General features: G+C 42.2%; 1 protein-coding gene across 2 annotated transcripts in view; it reads right to left on the bottom strand.

Annotated features, from left to right (window-relative positions):
- CSMD1 (CUB and Sushi multiple domains 1) overlaps window positions 1–15,512 on the bottom strand; it is a 997,036-nt gene extending 981,524 nt beyond the window's left edge. For both annotated transcript variants that reach the window (XM_082215381.1, XM_082215380.1), the window contains exon 1: window positions 14,087–15,512. In XM_082215381.1, coding sequence (XP_082071507.1) covers window positions 14,087–14,156 — 70 coding nt within the window. In that variant the 5' untranslated portion in view covers window positions 14,157–15,512. The remainder of the gene's footprint in view (window positions 1–14,086) is intronic.
- Window positions 15,513–26,461: the final 10,949 nt, after the last annotated feature.

A 26,461-nucleotide genomic window follows, 5' to 3' on the forward strand; every position in this document is an offset into this window, starting at 1 on the left:
GTCGCTGGCTCTCAGCTGGACTTTCCTAATTGTGAAATGGTTCTTTGAAAGAATGTGAAGGTCTGACATCTGTTGTTTATTCGAAGGATCCAGGGAAAATGCTGATTCATCAAAACACCTCTATGACTGACACTACAGCTTTGGTACTCCAAGATGATGTGATTCTGAACATGTAGGAAAACTCCTATTTTTTTGCCTTACATCATTTCGGCTTTTCAATACTAACCTATGAATTATGTGAACGAAACAACGATTTTTCTTCATAAGCCACTTTAAAGTCTCCACCCAAATAATTTTGAAGCAACAATAATGTATATCTGTACTTGGCAAAAATTTGGAAAGTTCACTTGGCTCACACACCTCTTGTCTCAGGTATGAAGCACTTTACACAGTTATTTAAATATCCAGGCAAGATAGCCTTTTCTATTTTCTTCTGACAATAACATTTCACTGAAGTAATTTTGTAAGTGGAGCTGTAGAAGAAATAAAATGATTAGCTCTCCTTTGTTCTGTAATCCTTCTGTAGTGTAATTCCCTTAAAACATAAAGTAGCAAGATAAAATATTGTCATGGAGATCAAAATTATACTTGTAAGTTTGCCTGTCAGTTCCATGGTAACTATTACTTATAATTAGTGCCATTATTCTTATCCCCCTCCCCTTTTTAGTACAACAGTATTTAAATGTAAAACTGCACACACAGCCTTTAACAAAACATTGAGAAATTGAGCCTCAAACAATACCATTAATAAAATAATTCAAGTGCAGCATGCTTTGGTAAATGATGCCAAACAGCAAGGAGGGAATCTGTGCCTAGTCAGAAGTACCAGTAAGTTCCACTGAGTCCAAGTTAGTATGTACAGGATTAAAACTCTAGCGATGGAGTCAGATAGGTAGATGTTAAGAATAGTTCCCATCTGCCAAATTGGTGAGGGGGGGGGGACCAAGGATAGAGAGTTGTTTTGACTTTGAATGAGAAACTTATTGTTAAGCAATTCATACTGAATGCCACATGATGCTACTTCCATAAGGGCCATATGTGAACAACACCTTGTTTTGTGTTCGTTTTGAATCATTTTAAAATGCAAAAATGTTCAGTTCAGTCTTGCTTAAGATAAGGGAATGGAGGATTCACATCTCTCAACAGTTGTGGGGGGGGGAATTCAATTGCTATGGCAACCTGAGTTGAGGAAATCTTTCCTGTTTGCAGAGATCATCTCCATTCTATCAGTTGTTGTGCGTGTTTTTTTACTAAATGTTACTAAAGAAAGCAATTAAAGGTTAATCTCTCTTCAAAAGCAAACAAATCAAATGCCAGTGAACACCACAGAGAGCAAATGATACATTTCAAGTTGGTCAACAGCTTCCTAATACAGTACGTCTATGATGTGCAGGACGTTTTCTGTCCATTTCCATAGCATCAAATATTAATTTGATATGCTGTTAGCATCAGTGTTTGGCTTGAGCATACATTTAGACTTATATTTTTCTACTTGGATAAGTGGATGCAATAAAGGGCCTGAAACCCATTAAAGGCAAGAAGAATATTTCTGTTGGGTTCTGTGGACTTCGGATTAGGTTCTCTGTATTTAAACCTCCACCGCCAGGAAATCCAATTTGCATAGCATGGTTCCAAAATGAACATTGTGCCTAGCTGTGAGTACTCCCTAACATGGATTTATTTAAAAACAGGCTGGCAGATTACATTCACATCTGCTGTGTAAAGGGCCCAGAAAATATTTCAATCATATCTCAGTTTTTGCATGTGTAATTTCGTAGCAAGGTGTGCAGGATAGCTGCTAGAAGAGAGGATTGAAGATGGCACATCATTCTATTCCCAGAGTATATTGTTAACAAATCCCACAGTCATAGTTATCACTTTCTCCAGAAAACTGACATAGCAACTTGAAGTGGGGCAGCCGGCTACTATTCTGTAAGAGGCCAGTTTTGATCCCTGTAGGCTGAATTTTCTGATCCCCAGTTTAAAACAATTTGAAGCCTAGGACATCATCATTGTTCTCTCTCTAAGGCTTCACAGTTCCAACTAATTAATAGTATGCACCTCTCTTTCAGCTGAGAAGTGGCAACCAATGTTGTGTGCACTTCACACACAGTGAGGGGCTGTTGATGATCATCAGATGTTACGCCCACCTGAGGAATGGGAAAGGAATATTAAGAATCTGGAGAAAACTTGCACATTTGGCAGAATAGCATAGCAGAATTTGCAAAAGTCTAAAGGGAATATCGTATATATCCTCCCCACTAAAACTGTTGGTCTCCATACAGAGTACAGCTGTAGATGGAATAGTAGCTCCTGCCTTCATCATCTAACATATTTCATAGGGAAGCTGTTTTGCTAGGCTCCATCTTCATATCTTTTCAACTTCCCTAATAGACCAGCACCACATAGTTCTGTGTTGGAAATATATGTGCACTAAAATTGATTTCATTTTCCAAACAACAAAAACACAGATACAGATGATCACTCACTGTGGAATCCTTATAGTTGCTGAGTAGTACTTGAGATCTGTCAAATATCCAGTAAAGTTATGATATTCCTACTCCATACCCTCAAACCAAATACCTATGTTGGATCAATGAGCTAGATTCAATTATGCCCTTCCATTCATGAAATGGCTTTGATCCAGCAAAGGCTCCTGCTCATGAAAGAAGAAACCAATTCATCTTATCCTCTGACCCTCTGAGGCCACCCAAATCAACACAGGAGGATTTGGGGCCATCCAATAGTGTGTAGGACTTAGTACCGTGTTATGGGAAATTGCCAAAATAACCTCTGCTGAATCCAATCCCATTCCATGAATGAAAGGGTCTGTTGGATTCAGCCCAATGTGTGTGTGATGAGAACATAATAAAAGCTGGCTGCTTCCTAATTGCGAAGTTCACCAGTTTAGGCCCTTGAACATGTATATTTACCCTTATTTTAACAACTGCTGGAGAAAATGGTGGAAACATGCATTTATTTTTAGATTCACACACAGCTCTCAATTAAAAAAAAATTATAATAGTAAGCCAGTATAAGGGTAGTTTTACAAAATATCCAAGCTCCCGAATAGAATATGTTTTGACTTCCACTTGCAAGTTCTGGAGAAAAGTAGGTCAGCACATAAGATTCCCCTACTGAATCAGACGCAAAAGCAAAAGGGGAGTTGCAGTAGATACTTTGCAATGCCACAACTGTAGTATCCCCTTCTCCTTTCCCTGTTATGAATTACAAGCATCTCTACCAGTCAGCAATTCTAATGTGTTACACTAGGCTGTGAGCACAATCCCACTATTCCATGCATATTTACTCAGAAATCAGTACTACTAATTTCAATGGGATGTGCTCCCAGTTAAGTATCTACAGTATTCTGTTTGGACAAGACTTGTATATGATTGCACTATTAATGTTGTTATGATTACAAATTAGGTTGAAATGACCCCCTTCACCATCTCCCATGGCTCTTCGGAACATTACCACAACATCCATATGTTAAAAGAAAAATCACAATGGTTGTATTAGCATATTTTCACTTCAAAACAGCTGTTAAGTTGTAACTGAGTAGATGGTGACTTCACAGGTATTTTCTATGAAATGGAAGTAACATTTAAAGTTGCTTCCAGATTCAACTCAAGCCATGATTTGTTGGTGATAGTTCATGTACACTAGAATTTCCCAATGTTATACAGTGGTACCTTGGGTTAAGAACTTAATTCGTTCTGGAGGTCCATTCTTAACCAGAAACTGTTCTTAACCTGAGGTACCACTTTAGCTAATGGTGTGTCCCGCTGGCACCACGCTGCTGCTGTGTGATTTCTGTTCTCATCCTGAAGCAAAGTTCTTAACCCAAGGTACTATTTCTGGAGTCTGTAACCTGAAGCGTCTGTAACCTGAAGTGTCTGTAACCCGAGGTACTACTGTATTCAGCTTTATGCTTTTCTATTAATTTCCAGTGAAGGCTACCGATATTGCTGTTGAGGGGACTCTCATTCTTTTCTGAATTGGTAGGTTTGTCACATATAAAGCATCTCTGTGGTTGCATCACAATAATGAAACACTTCCTCCCTGCCTTCCCCTGCCTTTTGGATCTGGGGGAAGCTCAGTTTGGTGGCCACTGTATAGCTATTCAAATTAATTAGTGCAGGAGTAGGGTGTTTTTATTTCACAACCAAGCTAAAATGAAGTTATAAACCATGATCACTCTCCTAAACTTCTCATGTTACATATAATCTTATAATATTATCCATAACATACTAGCTTAATATAATGAGACATAATTATTTTGTGGCACTGAATCCCAGTCTTGTTGGGATTGGTACATTATGTATTTTCACTGGTGTGGGGATCATGCTGCATATTTTATTGCTTCCTAATTTAGCAAATATTTGCCTATGAAGGTAAAGGTGCACAAAGTAGCTACCTAGCTTTAAACAAAGACAGATGGCAGAAATTGTATGGTAACCAAAGGACTGTAGGAAATCACATTTAATGATTATACCTCCAATTAGAGTATTCCTGCCGTTGCAAGAATTTGTGATTTTTATGCAGCTGTGTCCTTGAAAACAAATCATTAGCAACATTCTCATTAGTCAAGAGACTTGTACTTATCATTATAAACATAAATATGAGACAAATTAAACCTAGTTCTCCTCTTGATATATATATATATATATATATATATATATATATATATATATATATATATATGCCTTCCAGTTTCAAATGATCTCAAAATGCATTTTTTGTGAAACGCCCTGAAACCCCTGGGTATAAGGCGGTATATAAATTCAAAAAATAAAATAAATATGCTCCCCAGTTAACAAGTGATGAGTTACTGTTGTAAGATTCAACAAATAACTTTTTGGGTTTAACATGTTGTGCTAAGGGTTTTCCATGCTCACACAAGCTCTGACATTCCAGTTCCTATGGGGGTGGGGAGGAAATTCAGCAAATGTACGTAAAAGTCCCTTGAATCTCAAACCCTCACTTTTCTCTGAAATCCCCGAACTGCCCATCAGATATATTTTCTACTCCACTCATTTCCCTCAAACTGTTTTCTACTCATCTCCTATGACTTCTTCTCCCTAACATAACTTTTCACCTATTGGCATACTTGAAAGATAAATTGCACAAAACTACAAACGCATTACACAAATCATGAGTGTGGCACATACTAGGTGTGCCCCTTGACCTACTGCAACACTTTCTCAACCTATGTAGCACAGATACCTATTTTCCCCAAAACCACCCCAGAAGGAAGGAAAATGCACATCACCTGTTAACTTCCTAAAGTTATTCATAGATTTGTCATTCAAAACAAGCCATCTATTATCATTTCTACTCCAAATTTTGCATTGGGCATCCTAAAACATACCTCTCCTATATTGCCAGATTTCAAATGTCAACAGAACTATTTTTAAACCATAAGCTGTAGAACAGGCTTCCTTAACCTCAGCCCCCCAGATGTTTTGAGGCTACAATTCCCGTCATCCCTGACCACTGGTCCTGCTAGCTAGGGATCATGGGAGTTATAGGCCAAAAACAGCTGGAGGGCTGAGGATGAGGAAGCATGCTGTAGAACCTAAAATTCCCAATTGTCATAATGGAAGAATGTGATTCGGCTGTCTTGCCCTTAACAAAGGGCCACAACTGTGGATCTGTGTTAATGCTGTGAAATGTGCTCATTGAAAATAAGAGGAATACTGCACATTCTGATAAGAACTTACGTCCGTTTTTGTTTGTTTTGATTTGCACCAGCAGACAATTCACAAGTGATACCATAGTACATCACAATCATCACATCAGAGATAGTTCATGTAATTGGTCTAAATAGGTATTGCTCTTGGAAACGCTGCAACAAATATTTTATAGAACTTGCTAATCAAGGGGGGAAAAATAGGTCACTTTATTTATGCATTTATAACTCATCATCTCCAAAGACTGAGGCGACTTACAAAACAGCTAAAAACTATACTGAAATATAAACCAACGAGACATATAAATTATAATTAAAATAGATAACAAAATTAAAATAGCAAGACGTTTTTCTTTTAAAAAGAGAGATCAGTGCTTATTTGTACAGTCTGATTGAAACTGGGTTATGAATCCTCTGCAGGTACAAAATAAAAATGTATTTCAGATTGGAGCTCTACCCCACTACTGTATTCATCAGCATTTAAATGGAATTGTGCCATAGAAAAGACAGATTTATTTTAATTTATTTTTTAAAAAATCGTATAAAAGGAAATAAAAAGACCTGTATATATATAAAAAATTGTTTGCTTCTTATTTTCTTTCTCTCTCCCCCACTCCCCGCCTAGACTGCTGCTACTCTGAACTGCATGAATAGCTACTTTGTATTGAACCAATATATTAAAGAGTAGATCTCAATTTTGGCAACTCCAGAACCAAACAGTGACAGAAAATGAAGCTTCCCTCTCTTCCTTCATACTCTCTGTGCTTATTTGAATCCCACTTAAGAAAACAGCCTCACAGTATGGGAACCACTATTCTAGAGGCAATGAAAATACAACACATAAAGCTTTTTCCACCCATATATATGAGTAGGCATTAAGCATGGCGGGGAACCTTAAGTTGTTGTAGTTCCAGTCATTATTTTGACAAAGTGATAGCGGCAAGCAAAGGGTACACAAAAACTTGCTCTTTGAAAATAAGCTGGAACACATGTATGTGTTTCTAGAGTCTAACTCTTAGCTGAAGAAGGATATCCACGTCCCTGCTTTTCATTGAAACTTGGCATCAGGAATAATGTGTAAAATCAGCTTGTTTGTATATTCTGTGGGAGATGGAAGAGAAAATAACTGCAGTGATAATTTAAAATTACCTTTTCAAATAACAGTATGGAAGACATGTCACTTATCAGATCTGAAACATTTTTACTATATATTTTATGCACTTCTCAGGTTCAGTTAGATTTAGAGGTTTCTACCAGATGTCCCCTCTGCAGCTCCCATTACCCCCTGACCATCGGTCAAGCTGGCTGGAACAGGTGGAAATTGGAGTTCAGTCACATCTAGAGGGTACCAAATGGACTAGCTCTGAGTCAGATGTAATGTCTGCACAAGAAAGTGAATTCCAGAAGAATTCATTCCTGCTAACAGAAATCTCATTTCTTTCCTATCCTTAAGAAACCATCACAAAATTTACTCCAGCCCCAGCCCACCAGAGCTATTTTTTGGGAGGTACACATTGAGCTGCTGGGGAAAGGAGGGGGAAAGTGATGCACATCCTAGAGTACATCCCTTGCAGTAGCAGAAAGATTCATGATGGTCTTGACATGTTGAAACCCACAAGATGAGATTCAACAGATATGAATCTGTACCTGCATTTAGGAGCTAAGAATCAAATATAGAAGGGAGAGGAGACCCCCCACCCACCCACACCTTACATGCCAAAGGTGTATTGATTCATCATAAGCCAAACATGAAACAGTTGTGCAATGTGGCTACTAAAGAACCTTGCAGTCTTTGGATGTATAAATAGGTGCATGGTGTCCACATTGTGATAAGTAATCATTTCATTCTACTCTGGTCAGTTCCAGGCACTTTAAGAAGGACCTTGACCAACTGAAGCATGTTCAGAGGAGGACAATCAGAATGGTGAGGAAGTCTGGAAACCAAGTGCTATGAATAACAGTTGAGAGAGTTGGGTGTTTAGCTTGGAGAAAAGAATATTAAAAGGAGAGGGGCAATGACAATGTTACACACACACACACACACACACACACACGAGGGGCTGTCACACACAATAAGGAGCTGACTTCTTGTCTATGTTTTTCCAGAAAGCAGGACTAGAAAAATGGCAAAAACTGCAAGGAAGCAGATTTCAGCTAAACGTTAAGAGAAAGTTAGGAGTGGAATGGACTGCCTCAGGATGTGGTGAGTGTTGCTGGAACTACTGGAAAAGAGTCCAGACAACCGTCAGGAAGGGGTACTGTATCTGCATCCTCCACTGCAGATTCTGAACTGAACACAGGATTGGACTAAATGGTCAAGAGTCTTCCCAACTATGACCTCCAAAGGGCACCTTGACCACCATGATGTAATCAACATTATATATCTACACTAGTAATTTATATTGGTTTTACACTAGTTGTTTATATTGGTTTTATACTATTTTAACTATCAACTGTACATTCTTCCCTTGTTTACTCCTTCCTCCATTTCCCCTTCCTCTTTTTTATGTCTGTTTGTGTGTATGTAGCAAATGAAATGACTGCTAAACCCATTAAGACTATTGTGTAGATATGCCCACAGCACAAAACTGAGCTCTTTTTAAGTGGCACTCGTATTGGAACGGCTTCTGATAGGTAGTAGAGCAGGACAGGCTTGCTACATTTATTTCCTATAAGATGTTTCCATACACAGGCCAAACTTTAACAAGGGAGACATCTGAATAGCTGGTATCCGGATAATGAGTTGTGAATTAGGAGAATGTGGCTACAAAGCGATTTCTGTGCTAGATAAGAGGTGGCACAATCTCTTTCTCTTATGATCACACAGTGCAGGGCTGGGAGCAGGAGAATGTTCAGCCGAGGGTGTGAGATGCAGATTTACGCACCTGGTCCATAGGGCTCACCCATGTGAGAATAACAAGGCAATGTCTCACTGTGAATGTTGGATGGGGAGAAGAAGAGTTATGCACTACACAACACCCCTGGTGGTTGTACCTTTATCTCTATTGCTAACATTCAGACAAACCACTGCATGAGCAGCATTATAGCTACGTTAATCAGTAGGATTAAGGTCCTTGACTACCAGCATGAACAAATGACTTTCAGAACTAATCCTTCTGTGCCTACAATATTATATGATCTGCTTTGGAAGACTTTATTTCTACTACAAGGTCTTTCCGTAAGTAGTGATATATTTAACAGACTTGAAGCGAGTCTCTTTAAATGCATGCAACAACTAATACTTGATTGGGAGCCACCCAGAGTGGCTGGGGAAACTCAGCCAGATGGGCGGGGTATAAATAAATTATTATTATTATTATTATTATTATTATTATTATTATTATTATTAGAGAAAGGAACTTAACCATTTTGCAGAACAGTTGGTCAGATGTCCTGGAAGTAGTGATGAAATGAAGCCACAGAATGCTACATATGGTATTACACTTCCCTCTTCATCTGAAGAAAACTATCTTATCATCATCAGTTATTTTTTTAAAATTTGTATACCGTCTTTCTATCTTACAATACTCAAGGCGGCTTACAAGCTGAAGAAACAAAAAATGTACATCTTATAACAATCTAATGCAATACAAAAATTTTATAATAAAACATAACTTTAAAATAGGCAACCTACATCAAAAAAGTAACATTCAACAATCATTAGAATAGTATTAAATAATAATAATAACATATAAAAGTTAAACAGAAATCCACTCAACAGTTACAATAAATAATTTCTAAACTATAATCAGTAAAACAATGGCAAGCCACAGTACATAAAGTAATACAACACAATACAGATCTTGGGAACTGTAAAAAGTAAAAGGAAACTAGGACATTGATTTATTTTTGAAATCAAAGAAACCTACCTCCCCACCCACCCCTTTGAATATTATTAGTTCACAATCTTCATTAAGTGGCCATACTATTTTGGTTTGGCTGGAGTGTTATATAAACACCGTAACCCCAGTGATAACCTTAGGTGTGAGGGACAGCTTCTTAAGTCAAACCTCCTAAATTTAATACTGAGCAAATAGCCATCAAGAAACAACACCCTTCTATGTTAGTATAGACCATGCACAAGACATTGGCTGGATTACTTGGAGGTATGGTGATGGTAAATGATGGCGATGATGAGTGAGGAAGAGGAGAGGGCATTCTTTCATAAGCAGCTTGGCATGTCACAATGACCTGCAGTTTGGTGGAGAGAAATCCAAAGCCCCAGTGGGCACACCTTTCTACTCAGTCATAGGAGTTATCTGGACTATCTATTTACATGCAATAATAATTGTCTCATTTATCAGCCCAACCCATAAAAACCATATGACCTGATGAGGATCTGAGCCAAGGTATTGAATTAAATAAAAAATCTTCAAGGTGCATGTGACCAAGAAGAGGAAATCTGGATATTTTCCCAGGCACTGGACCACATTGCATTAACTATGGGTGCTTTCTCCCAGTCCCAGTACCATGATGGAGAAAGGCAAGTTATAGTATGTAAAATAGGTGTGGTCCCCCCCTTCCTTCCTTCCATAAGAAACAAAATATTATTCCCTAAATCAACACAGAGTAGCCCCCTTCTCAAGAAACGCTTGCTTTCCAAAAATCCAGTAACAATGGAAACATAGTACAAAGCAACAACCAAAAATGCACACCTTTTTATCCCATTTAAAAATCACAAGAAGCAACTTTTACTCCTTGCTTCCAAGTTATATGCTTCTTTGCAGCTTCTTGTACCTATCAAGAACCCTATTAATTACTGGAAGCAAAGCTGCACTCATGTAACCTTAATTCCCCTCTGTTCCTTATAATTAGCAAGTAGTGCGTACCTTATTGCTGTGACAGAGGTAAGGTTAGAGAGGAGGATTTCTACTTTTTCTCTTCTTTTTCTATTTAGTACAGCGGTGGAAACATATAGGCCTCCCTATTATTTTTTTCCTCTTGTCAAAAAGGAGGGTATATGCATGCTTTAAATCACATGGATGGGGATTGCTGGCATGGAAAGCAGGGATGCGTTCCTGAGCAATTTTAACCGAATATGTAGAGCTTATAGTCCTACCCTAACCATATTTAAAGTAAATTATCCTGGCTCAATAAGACCTACTTACAAGTAAATATGCATTTGGATTCTGGTTTCGGCTTCGAGAAAGTTACCGGAAGAAAGCCAATAGGCTAAACACAGATTTCTATAGATTTTTAGCTAAAGAAAAATGAAAAGGAACCACAAGTCTGCAGTACACCCATTAACCCTTTTTAAAGCATTATATTTGGGAAGGAACTTATGTGCAACTGTTCAATAGGTTATGGGATTTGACCTACACATAGTGTGTGTGTGTGGCAGGAATGTTAGTGATAAATATATTTGTCTTGTCATGAAAGACAAAGAGAACATTACATATAACTAACACACACACACACTTCTCCATGGAAATGTAGCACTTTGGATTCTTCATCATAGAATCTCTGTCAATAAAAAAAGCAAATTAATTCCTCTCCATGGGGCAGTTAAAATAAAGAGTTGCTGGGCACTGCTAATTAAGATGTTATGTGCTTAGAAAACCAAAGCTGATCTGTTACTAGGTGATAGTTATTTTTCAGTCACTCTCTCTTTAAGCAGTACACCTTGTTCCAAATGTAGGTTTACATTATGCTAAATATAGATGCGAGTGCTTTAAAGCTTTGGAATGTAAAAGGTAGCAGTGGGAAGGAGTCAAACATCACTGCTGTTTCTTCTTCTGCTTGTTGCCTGGGTCCAGTGCTACGTAAGATTTCAGCCTATTCCCCCCTCCCCATATTAAAATAACGCACAGCTAAATTAATCTTAACTCTTGCATCACCAAAGGTACTGCCCAAAGCTCACTTTATGGATCAGCTGAATACATCTGAGCAGGGCTTTCTAAGCATGAACCAGACTCAGCGTTTCATACACAATGTCAGCTTTTCTTTTCTTTTTTTAAGGAAAATGCTAAAATGGCAAATGTCAAGAACCAGCAACAGTGTGTTTAATAAGTGAGTCAGAACTCTAAGTCCTCAGCTGTAGCTGAGACAATAGTGCTATTGATTGTAACTTACCCCACCCTCTCCTCTCCTCAGCCTCAAGAACATATTATTTGCCTTGATGCCACAGGATGAGCCCGTTTGATTGCAATTGTATGTCCATTCCTGGCAAATGCCCCCCCCCATTCCTCCAGTGCTACTGGCCACAGGCAGCTGTTAGCAGCTGCTAAAAGAATCTGAATTTGCCAGAGGATCTGGATTTGTGTCCTCCTTTCAAATCCAACTTCTCTAAAAACCCCAATCCAGAGGCAAAGGGCTGAAATGTAACACACGTGTCAGGATTATTAAGCAGCAGTAGCAGGGCAAGGCAAAACCTTGGCTAATTGGGGCTGCACAGGGGAAAGAAAAATGCTGTCTCCAAGCTAAGAAGACACACAGTAAAGGGTGGTAGAGGAGGACAGAGTGTGATGAAAATATAGCAACTTTTGGAAATGGAATGAAACAGAAAGACCTCTGTTGCCGCAGTAGACTGAAAAGGGGCAAAATCCTACTATGGCATGTGAATAGCTCCAAGGGCGAGCCTTGTCTTTATAGGAGCTGGCCTTTCAGCGCGATTTCTAAATATGTCAGATGTTTCTGTTCCTCTGTTCTTTATTCAAAGTGAGTAAAATGAGATCAGAGGCAGCAAAGAGCCAGGCATCACTTTGTCACCTGCGGCAGCTCCAGGGATGGGGTTGAAGGCAGGGTGGCGATGGGGCTTTAGTGCATTCATTAACACAACTTGCTCTTCTTGCTCCAAACTATGCAAGCCTTAGCACAACCCAGTATATTGAAACAGAGATGAGATGTTGCCACCTGCCTCTTACCCTTCCCCTAACCTCTGCCTGGTGATTAAAAGTAATTCAGGGAAAGAAGGAGGAAGAAAAAGAGAGGGAGGGAATCTCAACGGGATGCTCACTTATGCAAAGTGACCCCACTACTTTACAATGTGGCACCATGTCATAATTCAGAACACACACTCACACAGGAAGTAGACAGGAGAGGCAGGACGCAAGCACTTTTAGTCGCTTTGAAGTTTTTGTTCTCTCTGAGTTTTCAATAATTTGCTATAAAATCGGGACAGCAAAAAAGAAGAGGTTGATTTGGGATAAATAGCTGTTTTTAATATGTTATGCTAGAATGGATTTTTTTCATTTTATTTTTTTAAAAAAATAGCAAAAGAAATTATCTATATCCCCCTTCTACTCTTTGTAAGGACACCTGAAGAGGAAGGAGGAAGAAGGAGCTTCAGAAGCAAGACAGAAACAGGTTTTGAAGTAAGCAGGTGTTGTCACCAGAGGCAGCCACAACACACACACCTTGCCAACACGAAAAAGGCCCGGGCTAATGAGAGGCAAAGTGAATAAAGCCGACCTTGTTGTCTCGGGGGCAACTAGGCAAGTTGTGGGGCTAGGGCCAAGGCAGAAGTTGTGTAACCCTCCGGTATCCTGCCCCACCTCGGTTTCAAGGAGAAAGAGAATACCAAGCAAGCAAATGGTGAAAGGAGATTCCTGGATGTGGGGGGAGAGGAGAGGGACTACAGGCAAGATAAGCACCCGCACACACCACCTTTTTCTATACATCCTTGGGTCCCCTCAAAGCCTGCTTCCCTCTTCTGCCTCCCTGCAACTTGCAAGGAACAAAGTACAGGTCTCAGCCATCCCAGGGGTGGGGTGGGCGAGGGCTGAGAACACCACACGGCCCCCCTCCTTCTGGGAAAGCAGGGCAGCAGAACGGCGGGCGAGGTGCCTAGCTCGCCTTTGCTGGCAGCGGAGCTTCTTTCCATCTCGGGGAGGAAGAGGAGAGGGTCTGAGGGTGGGGAGGCGGCAGAGGAGGAGGAGGCGGAGGCGGAGGCGGGAAGGAACTTGGCAGCCCAGGCAAGCTATCTTTAGCATCCCTCGGTTAAGTACCAGCCACCGCCACCACCACATCACCACCACCCATGTGCGGACGAGGAGAGAGGGCAAGGTCCCCCCCCCCCGTCCAGCCCGGGAGGCTCCCTTCCTTCCTCCCCCATAGCGAACCCCCCACAAACCACCAGCAAAAAAACAACCACCCCCACATAACCTCCCTTCATGAACCACCAGCGGCGGAGCCGGGAGGGAGCAGGTGCCGGGCATGCCACGGTCCGAGTGTGCGCGACGACGGCAAGGGGAACGTGGAGCCGTTGACCAGCATATATATATATATGGGGGGGGGATACACGCCTGAGGTAAAGCAGAGGCACGACACCCCCTTCCCCCCTCCTTCCAGTCGGGTCGGCTGTAGAAGAATCTCCCCCCCCACACACACACACACAAAAGAAGGAAGCCCCCCTCAAGTAACGGAAAGAAGGAGAAACCAGCAAAGGCTTACCCTGAGCTGCGGCGACGAGCCCCGCGCAGAGCACCAGCAGCCGAGCCTCGAATTGCCTCCACGCCGTCATGTCTGCAGTTTATTCCACACACATAGAGAGAGGGGGAAAGGCGCGAGCGGGAGCTCGGAGGAGGCAGGCTGAGACCCGGGGTGGGGGGGTGGGGGGGTTGCAACTCCGGTTGGTTGGCCGCTTGACCGGTCGGTCGGAGCACCTCGCCGCGGCGCCTCTCAGCTGAGAGCGCGGGCTCCCAGAAGTGCCCGCGAGGCGAAAGAATCACCAGAGGGCGAAGCCAGGCGGAGGAGAAGGAGATGGTGGTGTCGGTGGTGGTGGTGTCGGCGGCGGCGGCGGCAGCAGCAGCGGCGAGGGGAGCTCCAGGTGCCGCGAGTGGCAGCAGCGGCGGCGGCGCAGCATTCGACGCCTCCTGCAGGACTGCTGGTTGCCTCGGCTCGCCGCCTTCTCATAGCATCAAGTGCCGGCGAGCCACTGCGGGGCGGAGAGCGCGCGGGGAGAGCAGGCTGAGGGAGAGGAGCGGCGAGAGCCTCCTCCGCCAGCGGCTCTCCCGAGTCTGAGGCGAAAACCACCAGCTGCCCCGAGACAGCGGAGACGTCGACGACGAGGAAGACCGTGGAGAGGTGGCGGCGGCGGCGGGAGAGGAGGAGACGCGGCCGGGCATCGAGTGAGGAGGGAAGCCAGAGGAGACGCGGCGGCGGCAAATAAAAAGAAAGGCGCGCGAGGGAGAGGAGAGAACCAAATGGAAATAGCGGGTTGCTCCTGTCACGGCGAGGAAGGAGGAGAAGCTGAGGGACGCAGCCGAGCCGGGAGAGCGCGGCAAGCTTGACAGGCTGCTAGCAGCGCAAGAAGGAGCTGCTGCCGCCGCTGCCGCCGCCGCCGCTCCTGCTGCTGCTGGACTCAACCATCCCTTCCCACAGAGAGGGGAAGGAGGCTGGAGCGGCGCAGCGGCGGCAGCAGGAGCGAGCGAGCGAGCGCACCCGCCAAAGCCCAAGGCAAAGCAGCCGCAGCAGCAGCCTTCTCGCAGCCCTCACGAAACGGGGGTGGGAAAGGCGGGAAAGCGAGGGGAATCGTTTTCTCTCTTCTCTTCTCTTCTCTTCTCCCCCCCTCAAAAAAACCCCCTCCGCCCCGCTGAGGGAGGTGGCGGCGGTGGCTGGGAATCTTCTTTTCCCGTCACAGGTGACGACGGGGCAGTTGAGGGGGCAACTGGAGAGAGAGAGAGAAAGCGCGCGCGCCGGCTGAGGGGCGGGACGAGGAACGCGCTCGGGAATCCCGCGCTGCGCTGCGAAACGCGCTCTGGCGTCCCGTCGTCGTCCCCCCACGCTTCCCGCCAGACCTACCTCGCAGGGCGCGCGCTGGGCACCTTGAGGCGGCGGCTGAAGCGTAAAAGGCGGGAAGTCGCAGCTACAGGAGGGCAGGGAATGGTTCCCCTGGTCGGTTAAGCGACAGCAGCAGCCCAAAGCCAGGCTTCGCTTGGTGTCTTTGAGGAGAAATATCCTCCTGGATATCCTCCCAAGGGGCCGTTTGCAAGGGTCGCTCTGGATCCAGTCTGAATAAGAGTGGCCTCCTCCCTTAAAAAGAGCAAGGGACACCTAGGAGCAGTGGCATAGCGTGGGGGGTGCAGGGGGGCCGGCCGTACCGGGCGCAACATCTGGGGGTTAGGGGGCGCAAATCCACGGGTTAGGGGGCGCAAATTACTTGCCTTGCCCCGGTGCTGACAACCCACGCTACGCCACTGCCTAGGAGCCCGTGGCATAGCTGTCAACTTTTCCCTTTTCTTGTGAGGAATCCTATTTGGAATAAGGGAATTTCCCTTAAAAAAATGGAAAACGTTGACAGCTATAGCCAGTGGGCAAGCTTGAACTTAGGTCTAACATATCTTCTTTGGTTACGGGCTTCTTCCAAGGAAGCCCAACCACCACACACACACACACACACACACGCACAATGCTGGGTGTTTTTGTATGCGTGTCTAAATCCCCTGGGATAGCTCAGTCGGGACTCTTAATCTCAGGGTTGTGGGTTCGAGTTCCTCGTTGGGCAAAAGATTCTTGCATCGCAGCGGGTTGGACTAGATGACCCTCGTGGTCCCTTCCAGCTCTATGACTCTATGAAATCCGGAATAATAGTTGGCTTTGGCTCTGTGCTAAAAACCACTCGCTTGGAGATGGGTGCCTGCTCTACCCGGACCATTTTGAAAGAAGTGATCCCAAATTATGCATTTGAACATGGGTCGCTTCACCTGTGGCTGTCGTAGGACGAAGAAGACAGCCGTTTCCCAAATCCGATGGACAAGGCTCGTTAGGCCCCTGTTCAGCTAGGGCACTTAAAAACGGTTCTCTTATTCCTTGGCAGCATTCACACTTCCCGCACTAAAAGGCGTGCTTGGTTGGGAATCTCTTTGGACAGCAATGCAGGCTTCACACACAGCCCAATCACCAGACCCAGGAAGTGCAAACCAGCAATCCTTGTTTCAGCATCACTTGAGCAATGCAAGACTGGGCAAGCACCACTCCTGAATTACTTCTCTGAGCGCTAACTAAATAATTTTAAGGGACATTTAGGATGTTCTTTCAGGACAGGTCGGGCTCTTCAGTTTATCTTCAATACGGCCATTTCCCCATGGAAAGCTCGAAGTGGGCACCTCTCGGTGGTTCTCTGACCCCACTTCCAAGGAGTTTCGGAGTGGAGTCACTTAAAAGAGCCTCTGATGCCTTTGCTACCTTAGCTCCATTTCCAGCTCTCGGTCAGGGCAAAAATAGAGAATGGAAAATGGAAAAAAACCCCAAAACAGCTAAGTCGCCTTGGCATCTCGTTTCTTTGTCTGTGTTCTAATACTCTCCCATTCCCAATGTCCGGTCTCATCAATTTCTGCCATTTAAAACTATTTCTAAAACCCATTTCTTTGAAGCCAGTATTGAGAAGACATCTTCTAAACGTGAGCCTAAAAATGTAAAAAAAAAAAGTATTATTTTTTTTTAAAAAAAAACAACAACCTAGCCTTCGTTCTGTGGCATAAACTACATCAGAGTGGTTCCTTTTTAAGTCCACGAAATGTCAGCTTTTCTGTTTTCCCAATAAAACAGATTTGTTTGCTTAAAAACTCTCTGAAGCTGCAATCCTGTCTGCCCTGGGAGTAAGCTCCATTGAAGTCAGTGGGGCTTGCTTCTGAGTAAACCAAGCGATTCCTTGGTTTCTTGCCAGAAGAAGTAGAAAATTCTAAAGCCACTTAACACAGCAGAAAGAACCTTACTTTCTAATTAATGCCCGAAGCTACCTGTGTTGGTAATTAAAATACAAAGGATCACAGGACAGAAGCAAAACCAATGGCGAGGAGGAGTTTCGAGGTTGTAATTACTCACTGATGATAAATTGTCTTTCTTGGTAAAATATGGAAAGCTGTTGCCTCGTTGTATTTTGGTTCAACGAGTGGGCACTGAAGAAAGTAGGCTGGCACTGTTAATAGGCTTATATTTATATATTAATGTTGCTGCTTTTCTCGCTGGCGGGGCAAGCGGGACGGAGGCTTTGCGAACTGGAAATCTGCGAGAAACATGTGACACTGCTGCCATCTAGCGGCTTCATTTTTCTCTGTAGCGAATTCATAAATATTAAAGACACATTTCAGTCTTAGTTGAAAAAAACAACCAAAAAGGGATTATTAGCGCGTGTAAGAAAGATCTCCGCCGCGCCCTCATCGTTTGCCTATCTATTTTTTTGTTGACTTTATATTCTGGCCTTCCTCCCAAAAAAGCCAAAGGAGGCACAAGAGCCTATAGTCTCTACGGCTATTGCAGATCCCACTCTTCCCTTACATTCCAGATTGGGAGGATGCAAACCTCGAACAGCGACTCATGCAGATGTACAACAGACAGGCGAATATGAGAGCAGATGATTTTGTTGCTTCTCTGCATCCAGAGTGATTTAATGCTTCAATCTGGTGTGGAGAGATATGGCAGCATAGCCTGAACAGGAGGGACAAAGGAAAGAACAACGAATTATGCAGAGATGGGATAGGCATCTTCATGAGTGCTGGTGGCTCATAGAACTCACAGAATCATAGAGTTGGAAGGGACCCTGAGGATCATCTAGTCCAACCCCCTGCAGTGCAGGAATATACAGCTGTGCCTTAACGGGGATCGAACCTGCAACCTTAGGGTTATCAGCTGTACACTCAAAGCATCTGAGCTATCCAGGATGTACAGCAAACTGATATCCCTCAGTAAACCATCCAGCAATTACTGGACTAGTGCAAACCAGATGTGTTGCCATTATACTTCCCATCTTTGTATGCATTGAATTCAAAAGGTCTGTGTTTTCAGAATGGAACTTTGAAGAGTTAAAATAATGAAAGCCAAGCGCCCTGATGCTTAAAACTGTCATCTTTACTGCTATTGGTTTCCTCTTCGGGACACACTAGTTTTAAACAAAAGCCAGCATATCCCATTTCATCTGTTTGTACATTGTCTTTTCATGCTAGCATCCTTATCATCCTTCCTAACTGTCAGTCCCTAAGCTTCCCTCAGCTGTGACCTTTTTGTTTGTTTGTTTCATATCCGTACCTTATACAGCTCCTAGAACACTGCAGGCCTGCTCCAGTTGACAGAACTAGCACTTTTACAAGTGTCACATAATGTTCATTTTGCACCCGCACAGAATTGATTCTTTGATGTGGCAGTACCTAGTCTCTAGAACCCCTCCTTGTCCATTGATGTTAGGTAGGCACCTTCACTGTATTTTTTCCCCTGCACCTACTAAATACTATTTTTGTTTATGCAAGCCTACCAAAACATGTACTTTAATTTTTTGTATGTAGATTTTAATAACTGGTTTTGGGTTGCTTTTTTTATTTATATTCTGATGCATTTTAAAGTTAACTTGCTCGTAATGTTTGATTTAATCAGTATTTGCGATGAATATTTTATATTTTATATAAACAGCTTACAGTGTAGAATAACAGATTATGAAGCATAGGTTATGGGTATGTGTGTGTGTGTGTATATATATATATATATATATATATATATATATGCTTTCGTAGATTTTCACGGGTACAGGAATGCAGGTTTTGGTGTCTTCGGGTGTCTTCCCGTTTGGTAGTCCGATGTGTTCATCACAACAGTGGCGTTGCCTTTGTCTGCTGGGGGAATGATTATGTTGTTGTCTTTCCTCAGGTTGGTGAGTGCTTTCTGTTCTTCTTTGTGTAAATTGCTTCTGGGTGGTTTGCTGGAGCAGAGGATGTTGGTGACTTCAAGTCTGATTTTATTGGCTTCATCTGGGTCGATTTTGGTCAGGCTAGCTTCGACTCCGCATATGATGTTTTCCGTGGGGATGCGTCTCGGGGCGACTGCAAAGTTGAAACCTTTGGAGAGTACTTTGGTTTCAGTTGGGGTGAGGATCCTGTCTGATATGTTATGTACTGTTTGTTTCATGGGTTGTTGTGGAGGGTGGCTGGGCTTCTGGCGTTTTTCTAGTTTGTAGAGTTTGTTGGTGTGTCTGTCTGTCTTATGTGAGGTCTCAGTTTCAGCTCTCCAGACGGCTAGTTGTTTGCATTTGTCCCAGAGTGCAGGGTGGATTTTGTTGCATAGTTTGAGGTGAAGAGTGAGCAGATCTTTGTTGGTTTGGTTTAGTAGGTATCTTTTCTTATGTATTTCGTTTCTGATTAGGGATAGTTCAGTTCGTTTCAGGATCCTTTCGGTAGCTGGGGTTTTAGAGTGGAACTTAAGTTGGAAGCATGTGGGAGTTAAGTTGTTGTCTCTGAAGATGACGAGTGAGACCTCGTCGAAACGTCGCCCAGACACCCCGACTCTTACACGGGAAGACACCCGAAGACACCAAAACCTGCATATATATATATATATATATATATATATATATATATATATATATGGACAGAAAATTTACTTGTTAGTTTACACTGGGAAATGGGAACATGGTACAGTTTAAAAGATGGCAGATATGCTCATGCACCAAAATAACAGGGAAAGTTCATGCCAGCTTATAGTTGGGGATGGGGAAAATGAAATTCTCTTCAACAGAATGCAGCACATCACATATGCTGGCAATAGGTTTATAGATAATGGCAGAATCCTTCATCTCAACATCTGCATCCATTCCAGTTTTCTGGAAAGGCTCCATCCCACTGAAACACTTGAGCTGAGAGATAAACTCTTCTCTCTGTTGGAAAAAAAAAACCATGGGGGAAATATTTCTAATTCCAGGTAATATGAAAAACAGGACTGCAGAAACATTGCCTTGTACATTGCAATTATTGTTTTGTAATGAAGTTAGCATCATTTACCATCCCCCCCTTTACAGGTTGCCATGGGCTTTTTACATCTTGCGGAAATTATTTTTCTTTTCAAATTGAATTTCAGCTAGCTTTTCCTACATGACTTGTGTAATGAATAGGCAGTTGTTTTCATTTTTAGTATTTAAAGTTCAGCGTTTACTCCCCTTCACTGAACCGCTTAAGAGAGGGACAAGAGTATAGGTGAAAAACCTTTGGTCATCCAGATGTTGCTGGACTACAGCTCTCAAGGCAGAAGTTGATGGGAGTCAGAGACCGTATGGAGAGACAAAAGTTGTCCATCCCTGAATTAGAGGCTACGGACTGATGCAAGAAACTACCTCCCAATACACGCATTAAGAAAGGGGCATGCCCCTGATTTTGTTCCCTTTTGGATAATCAGAATACAGGTTCTATACTTTGTGAAGCCTTGACATCTGAACTTGAAATTTCTTCAGGTAGGTCTTTTGCTGAAGCAGGACCTAAAGTACAGTATAGTGGTACCTCGGGTTACAGATGCTTCAGGTTACAGACGCTTCAGGTTACAGACTCCGCTAACCCAGAAATAGTATCTCGAGTTAAGAACTTTGCTTCAGGATGAGAACAGAAATCGTGCGGAGGTGGCGGCGCAGTGGCAGCGGGAGGCCCCATTAGCTAAAGTGGTGCTTCGGGTTAAGAACAGTTTCAGGTTAAGAACGGACCTCCAGAACGATTTAAGTTCTTAAACAGAGGTACCACTGTATTATTCTGAAACAGTATGTTGTTTTGTTTAGTCATTTAGTCGTGTCCGACTCTTCGTGACCCCATGGACCAGAGCACGCCAGGCACTCCTGTCTTCCACTCCCTCCCACAGTTTGGTCAAACTCATGTTCGTACCTTCGAGAACACTGTCCAACCATCTCGTCCTCTGCCGTCCCCTTCTCCTTGTGCCCTCAATCTTTCCCAACATCAGGGTCTTTTCCAGGGAGTTTTCTCTTCTCATGAGGTGGCCAAAGTATTAGAGCCTCAGCTTCAGGATCTGTCCTTCCAGTGAGCACTCAAGGCTGATTTCCTTAAGAATGGATAGGCTTGATCTTCTTGCAATCCATGGGACTCTCAAGAGTCTCCTCCAGCACCACAATTCAAAAGCATCAATTCTTCGGCAATCAGCCTTCTTTATGGTCCAGCTCTCACTTCCATACATCACTACTGGGAGACTTACTGAAATGGATGCTGCAGAATTTATTGCTCACATACACATGCCATGTTCTTATCTTGTAGTGCGTTTTCATACCAATGCACTTAGCATTATGTGATGATGATACTTCCTGATATTTTCACTTGCAGGCTGAATTATTTTTTGCAGCTCTGTAGATCTCTACAAAACTTTTGTGATGATCTGTTGAAAATTAGAAGATCTGTGTTAGAAGCACCTAGACTACAGAATTCATGATAAAATGCCAGCCCAAGCAAACCACTCATGGGAATGTTTTATAATACTTCTTTAAGACTATGAAGACCATGAAACAGTTTACAAACTCAGAACCTTTACCTGAACAATTGGTAATGTTGAAGGAATGGTAGCAGGACTCAGACAAGCTACAACCCAAATGGGCAACTGAATCTTCTATTTCAGTTCATGAAAAAAAGTTTAAACCAGAATTAATATTACTAGTTTCACACAAGACTAGTTTTGAATGGTTACATTTTAATATAGCCACCAAACATGGCTTTTTTCTGCAGTTTATCTACAAAACTGTGAAAACTGTGACTTTTCAAATTGTACTTCCCCAAATTTTATCATTCATATTGCAAAGATTTGCTTTGACTTCTGTAATAATTAATGGGATAAAATGAATCCTTAACAAAGACATACATACAAATGTGTCAAGACTGGAATACAGAAGGAAGATCAGTGGGAGATCATAGCAGCCATTAATTCTTACAAGCTGGAAGAAAAGACTGTAGCAGGAGGTATTTGGCTCGGAGAGATTAAAACAACCGGGCCCTGAAAGGCAATGTTTTTACAAGATTGGAAGCTGTGAAACTGCAGAAGGCCAGTTAGTATATCTAGTGAATAAGTCTCCCTGCTTGATTTTAGGGTATAACTTAATAATGTTTTCTTATAGCCAATACTAATATGCAATTCTGGGCCGCTCTACTCCTGCTTTGTAATTAGACAATGTGTGAACACCTTTGTTTATTGACCTCCAAAAAATGATGGAATCCTCTCTTAGTGCTAAGCACTCTTACCTAGTTGCCATACCTGAACCCTTTGTAAAGAAGAAGTTGTGGCCAACATTCTCTCAATAACACACAACTAGCTGGAAATAAACCTGATGGGTATTTTTTTTTTTTAAGGCAGATGTGGTCATCTCAAAAGTGTGTCATTCGAACAGGTTTTCTGAATGTAGTAAGTGTTCTACTTTTACCGACGCAGTTAAAACATTATTTTTATACGAGAGAAAATGGAAAATCTTCTATAGCAACAATTCCAACCCACTAAATATAACTAAATATATTGTCCCCCATTCCCTCACTCTCCAGAAAAACACAGACTTTCTGCCTCTGGTTTGTTTTGTTTGGTATGGTACAAGCCACTCATGACCTGGGAAAATTCCAGCTAGGAGTATTTTGACCCTTGGTAAATGAAGTCTTCTTGTGTCACAGCATTAAGTTTTTCAAATTACCTTCAGTCTCCTCCTGAAACAACAATATTTAGTCAACTAGTATGACCAGGATGTAGGCAATATTCGACTTCTAAGAAAGAAACAAGTGCAGAAATCACTGGAATTTAAATGCAAATGCATTAACTTGTAAAAGTACAAAAATATATAGCCAAGGCAATAAAAATAAGTGAAAATGAATTCTTCCTTTTACACTCTCTGCTTTAAATGTACTTAGTTAAACAAGCACAATGAAATGATTGAGAAACAATGCAAGTCATTTAAATGAAATTCAGATAGGGATCAGCACCATGGTTAGTTCCTGTTTCCTGACTTCTGTGTTTACTAGGAAAGCACGGCTAGTAGGAATCAGTGTGAGACTCTCTCCATATCTTCCTGCCAACAACACTTCATGGTGTGACCCACTGAAGGAAGCAACAAATCTCTTCTTCTCTGCTGCCAAAGCAGCAAAAAAGCAGCCCTCATTTTCACAGAGGAATATCTTTTAAATGTTTGAGGGGTTTTTTGCCCATCCTTAGCTTAAAAGATCTCAGTAGGTTGCTAAATTCTATAAATATTTATTAAAGTTTTCAGAGTATTACATAATGAAAAAGGAAAAAGAAAAAATACAAAATAAAAAACAGTTAAAAATAATTCCATCTTTTCGTCACTTATCTTTCATTTACTTGTTTCCCGGACCTCCTCATACCTCCCTTTTTTGTAAAAGGCGAAAGATTTATATGATCTGAAGAGAAACCAGAGTATCATACCTCCCTTTTTTGTATTCCAGTTCAATTTATTAGTTCAGCAATTCCTTTCCCTCCTTATTATCCTGATCTTTAAATAGTTTGCTAAATTCTAGAGTTCATGGAAATCTCTACTAAATAGAATGTTGGGAGTCCCCTAAACTATTTTGGCTTAGAGCCAATTCCAGTCTTTCTTTCCATGGGCTCAAATGTCTAATTTCACAAGCAAATTTTGACCACAGCCCACCAGAAAGAGTATATTGGACTCTCTCTCCACTTTCTGACTGAGGTTACAATTACTATGCAAAGACTGGACTGTGGATTTGATTGTGGGCACAGTTTGTGACCAGGAATACACATCTCATTTGTCTTATTTCATAATCCATCCTGGAAATGGGGGTATTTATATTTCTGATATGGAGAGTTTTGATTGTAGAGAAAGCCTGCACACCATGATTGTAAGTTTAGGTTTGCACACAGGTAGTTGATTATCCAGTGCTTTGGTGTGTGCTGGTTACTTTCCATTTATCACATTCCTTTGCCTCCTGTGAAGGGTGTTATATAACACCCACAAAATTTATGGAATTTAGAGCATCCCTTGATCAAATACATGGTCTATTAACTGTACATCACAAGGTGTTTTCATTCTTTCCCCCTCAGGGATGCAAGTCATTATGTACACGTACTCCACCTGTTTTTACTCCATAGCTATTCACTACTTTGTCAGCTCTGCCACTGCCCCTAGCAAAACGTCAATTTGACTTATGCAGTATGTCATTTCCCTCCTTCTTGATGTTCCCCTCGCCAGTTGTCTTTCATTTGGCCCATGCTTCCTTCCAATATCATGTTGGCAACATTTACATAAACAGCAGGAGTAGTGGGTAGTAATATCAGATCATCACCAAAAGTCCCTTTTTGTTGGTGTTGTTCCTAGATGAGCAGTTGTGGGCCGTATTTAAAACATACAGGTTTATAATAGACACTGTTTTATCCTATGTTTGGAAGATCAACAGTCATACCAGCTCTCTATTTTGGTGTGCAGCCAGCTGCTCACATTTTGAAGGACATAAGCAGCAATGCTTCCTCTTCTCTGCCAGTGCAGAGAGGAACCCCCGCTGCCCTGGAGGGTCCCCCAACCCTCTTGCAGGAGGAACCTGTGCAAAAATAAAAACCCTCTAAGGCATTCGTCTATGCCACTTACAATGAACCCCTTTGAACCGGTGGAATTCTTGTTGTTCTTGGCTCGATCTGCTTTTTGTTGCACATGAGCCTTTACTAATATTGCATCAACACTGAAAAGTTTGTGCTGCTAATCTAATCTTGGGACAAGCATGGCTTGCCTTGGTTTGGATTTATATGCTTTTCTTTGCAATTAGTAGACATGGTGAGTGTTGCATGCATAGCTAAGTCTTATGGTGTTTGTTATGGGTTTCTCAAGCCAAGAACTAACACCGTGATTTGGACCACAGAATAAACAAGAAACAGTATCACTGTAAAAGGGAATGTTCTATATTACTCTGACTTATAGAGAACAGTACCCTGCAGGAGAATGGTGATAATTGATAGGATAATTGAGTTCTTCATAAGTGTATATATATGGTGCCACATTTTCTATAGACAGCCATCAAATAGATGTGGTGTTTCTGGTTCAATAGAGTATGCATGGAACAGTTAGGATTCTCTTCCGCCTACACTCTGGGCTCCCTTTTAAAATGCCCATACTCCACAGATAAGCTGTTCGGTAGGAAGGGGAGAGGGACTAAATCTGCCCTAATATTGAATTTGTGGAGTTACAGACTTAAAAAATAAATAAATAAACAGCCAAATGCATGCTGAATAAAGCTGGGGAACTTGTTGTCCAGGACTCATTTGAATTCATTATTTCCTTTCTAAAGCTCCCCGGAAAAGGAAAAGGAAAGAGAAATTTTGTTTGCAGGTGAAGAAATTTTTTAAGAAACTGTACTACACAGTACTACACAATATCCACTACAGATGTCCTGGGAAGGCCTATAGTCCTTAAAAGCATTAGGCTTGTAGAGAAGGGGGGTGGATTTTTGCCATCCAAGGTTGTTGGCAAACTGGCGTTTCTACTATGGGTTTTATACCACAAAGGAGGAAAGCCAGGGACCCAAAAGATGGAGGCTGAGGGCACAGGAGATGAACCTGCAGAACATCAGCAGCACTGAGATAGTTGGCTGATGGAGGAGACACTTGTGGTATTCAACTGGTGTTTTCAACTTGTGGTATTCAACTGAGTTTTACTCAGAGTAGACCCACTGAAGTTAATTGACTTAGTCATGTGCTTTAATTTCCATGGTTCTAAAATTTAGTTGAATACCACCCTTCCTCTATTGTGAATTAGCAGATTGCTTTCAGGACTTTACAACCAGCTGGCTATGGTGCGACTGGCGTTGGGGAAATCTCATAATATTTCCTATGCTACTTTGTCTATAATGTCACTGCCACTGGGTGTAAACATTTCTTAACCCTGAGGATGGTTAGCTTTGGACTTCTCAGGGACTACAAACATTATCGCATTATGAAGATCAATCAAACTCTGCAGAGCCGAGATCTTCACGTAGACTCTCACCAAGTGCATGAAGACCACCGCTTGACCATATCTTTGCTAGTCAATTGACCAATGGGGCTGGGAAGAAATTTATCCTGAGTGCCAATGTGCATTTC

Source organism: Podarcis vaucheri (genome assembly GCF_965113315.1).
Source record: "Podarcis vaucheri genome assembly, chromosome: 3".
Taxonomy (NCBI): Eukaryota; Metazoa; Chordata; class Lepidosauria; order Squamata; family Lacertidae; genus Podarcis; species Podarcis vaucheri.